Below are 3,390 nucleotides of genomic sequence, written 5' to 3'. Positions count from 1 at the left end.
ATGAGTTACCAGGAGGGATGTGCTACTTACACAGGAAGATACAATGTATAAAAGTTTAGCTAACGTTTCTTGTCCTGTTTTTCGGAAACATGTGACGTAACGCCTTTCTCGCTTTTTTTTTTACATGTTGGAACACCGGGGACATAAAACTGGCGATAGCTTGTGTGATGTTGTTGATACAACTAGACTTTATTTTGCAACATTTTTTACCTAATTTTCCCCTGTCCCCTCTTTTTTCTTTTGTTTACTATGTAGTAAAAATAGACTGCTTTATTTCAGTGGCTTTATGCACAAGTTGTGTGTACCTGCTCTATAAAGGACATTGTGAATAGAGCCTGTAAGAGCGGACTCTTCCATTTGTAAAGTAAAAATATTATTTAAATGTCTTCGATGTATAGACTGTTTTTCCTTTCTGGTACTCAAGCAGCAACAAAAAACCCCAAACCCAAATCAATTCCCTTGACCTGAGATAGCTGCTTTGTGGCTTTGTTAAACTTGCATATGAATCTCCCTCCTAGGCTTGTGTGCTGAGTGCTTCTTAGCAGTCCATATGTATGAAGTACTAGAGATGTTTATCATTTACCTACTAGTCACTTAGTAAAAACCATTCTTAAGCTTAATGAATGCTCTGACAGATTCCTAAAGAACTTAAATAGGAAATATTATTTTGGCCATGTACCTGTAACCTAAAGTTCCTTGAGGAGTCTTAAAACAAGAAACCTAAATTATTTCATGAGTGTTACAGCTCTGTCTCATAATATCTTTGACTGTGGGTGATTCTAATACATAAGACTGAATTATGAACTTGAGATGATGCAAGATGACTTAAGATGTGTCCCTTAAGCTGGGTTAGGTGGTTGCTTTGATGTTGTGTGGGGTTTTTTTTCTAATTTTCCCATTAACAATGGGTCATTAGGCACTAAAGAAATAGTAGGGCTTTAGTAGCATAAAACACATTGCATAGGAAAAATTGTTGAAGAAATTATTTTTCCATAACCAAGAGCTATTGCTCCAAGGCCAAGCCTCCGCACAATTCATGAGTTGTAGGATTAAAATACCTAGCACTGGATGAGCACCTTTTTGTTTCTTAGTGTAACTGTATGTTGACTTGGAAGTCCTTTGTTTTCAGGTATAATGGTATTTCAGTTACTAAGATCTAGTTGCTGAAAAGTGATACGTGTTTTAAACACAGATATGAGTACTTCAGGGTTTGGGTACATAGCAAGTTTGTGTTTTGGTTTTTTACTCCTCAGGAAGCACATGAGGAGCATGATACTTCTACTGAAAATGCAGATGATTCTAACCACGATCCTCAGTTTGAGCCCATAGTTTCCCTTCCAGAGCAAGAAATAAAAACTCTGGAAGAGGATGAGGAAGAACTCTTTAAGATGTAAGTAGAATATTTCTCTCTATTATGTGCGTGTTCATTAGGCTTAAACTTGACAGTGTTTATAAGAAGCTGCATAACTTGTAGCAATCTCTGTATGAAGGGGTAATCTAACTTGCTTGGCCTGCACTGTGATGGCCGAGATTGAGTGGGGGACAGTTGATATTGCCCCAAGGAAATGAAGTCTGGAACCATAGAAGGGAGCTGATAGTACAAATCTGGCTTTAGCATTGTTTAGCATAAAAGAAAACAACAACTTAGGTAACAATTATTGAAATTGTGATCACAGTATGAAACAAGTGTCTTGGGAGGAAAGAAATGAGATGTATATGATGTTGCTGCCATGCATCCCTAGGTAAAGGGTGATGTACAAGGTGCTGAAATAATAAAAACAACAGCTGCAGTACAGTATTGGGGCATCTGTGGCATTTCCTGTCTGTTGTCCTCAACATAGTTTATCCTTAGATTATGCTTATTGTCAGATCAGGAGAGCTTGATCTTTCTGAAGAAAAATGTAGCCTAAAGGCTTAAGAAGTGTTTTGAATTTGATCCCTGATGTGCTTGCTTTAAATAGGTTTAAAAAATTCTGCTTTTACTTAATCAACGAATGGTATTGCTCATCTGGAAGAGAGATTTGAGTTCTCCATATACAGATTCTGGTAATACCTAAAGTGATGGTCAGTTTCTAACAGGTAGTATGGTGAGCTCTGGCTTTAGCAAAACCTGTTAATTAGCTACCTGAATTTAAAAGGTTGCCTACACCAAATATGTTTATCATTCCCTAAGAGTGTCCAGAATTTTAGTACAGTTATTACATAATTCCTAATGCTCTCTTACTAGATTTTAATTTATCATATCAGTTTCTAAATGTGTATATTGAAGTTGAACAGAGAATCTTATAAAAGGAATTGTTTTCTTCCTCTGTGTGTCTTATAAAAAGAAATGCCTATTAGGTGTGGTGTTTTAATAAATGTTTTAATACATGGAGGCTCATTAAATCTTTTGTTCTCCAAGGCGAGCGAAGCTCTTCCGGTTTGCATCTGAGAATGACCTTCCAGAGTGGAAAGAACGAGGAACTGGTGATGTGAAGCTCCTGAAACACAAGGAGAAGGGAACAATTCGCCTCCTCATGCGGAGGGATAAAACCCTAAAAATCTGTGCAAACCATTACAGTATGTTATACATTGCTATTGCTATACTTATTCTTGTTTGAAAAAATAAGCTTGTAGAAATTCAGTATGGTTGTCTCCTGCTGTTCATACAAGGTTTCAGGTATCAAAAACCATGAGGGGTTATTTTTATTAATGGAAGGAAGCTGAAGCTTTTTTCCCTCAGAGCCTGATACTGCTCTAATACTAACTAAAGTCACTTTAAAATTTAGCTGTGATAGATGGGCATTATATGATTGCTTCCAATGGGTGTGGTTTATTTTAATGATTAATAGAGTGTAGAACATGTAGGCCTTAATACTGTTTGGAATAAGAATTTAATGTATGCTGGCTTGCTTTTGTAAAAGAGTGAGAAAAAATATGATCTAATAATTTACTACTTGGAGCTAAATGTTTGAATTGCTGGAACCAATCCCTTAACCATCAGAAAACAGACTGAGGTGCTAAGCTAATCTGAGTTTACCTTTCTCTGCTTGTGAAATAAACTGAAATGAACATGTTATATTGGGCTGACTCATTCAAAAAAGAAACCTCTTTGAATAAAAAAAAACCATGAAAGAGCAAGACAAACTTGAAAGTCAGCACAATTCGCAACAAGCAGACTAATATGGTGATACTGGCTTGCTTTGGCGATACTCAGGTTTTTATATGAGGAGTATATAATGTTCTGTGGAGTTAAACTACATTTATGTAACTTGAAATAAGAAGTAGCTTAATGCAAAGCTCAATAGTGCTTGTTTTCTTGGGTAGATCCCTTCAGAAATCAAAATGTTCAGAGGAGACAGGTGTTTAGTAAAAGAAATGGCAAATATGAAAGCAGTGTAGTCACCAACC

At 36.3% G+C, this 3,390-nt stretch overlaps 1 protein-coding gene across 1 annotated transcript in view; it reads left to right on the top strand.

Annotated features, from left to right (window-relative positions):
• The window catches only part of RANBP1 (RAN binding protein 1), a 9,329-nt gene continuing 5,939 nt past the window's right edge, over positions 1-3,390 (top strand). Inside the window, exons 1-3 of the mRNA XM_017734734.1 lie at positions 1-45; positions 1,161-1,390; positions 2,402-2,559. Coding sequence (XP_017590223.1) covers positions 1-45; positions 1,161-1,390; positions 2,402-2,559 — 433 coding nt within the window. The remainder of the gene's footprint in view (positions 46-1,160; positions 1,391-2,401; positions 2,560-3,390) is intronic.

This window comes from Corvus brachyrhynchos, unplaced genomic scaffold (assembly GCF_000691975.1).
Source record: "Corvus brachyrhynchos isolate BGI_N302 unplaced genomic scaffold, ASM69197v1 scaffold114, whole genome shotgun sequence".
Classification (NCBI taxonomy): Eukaryota; Metazoa; Chordata; class Aves; order Passeriformes; family Corvidae; genus Corvus; species Corvus brachyrhynchos.
This window is presented reverse-complemented; position numbering and strand designations above follow the sequence as displayed.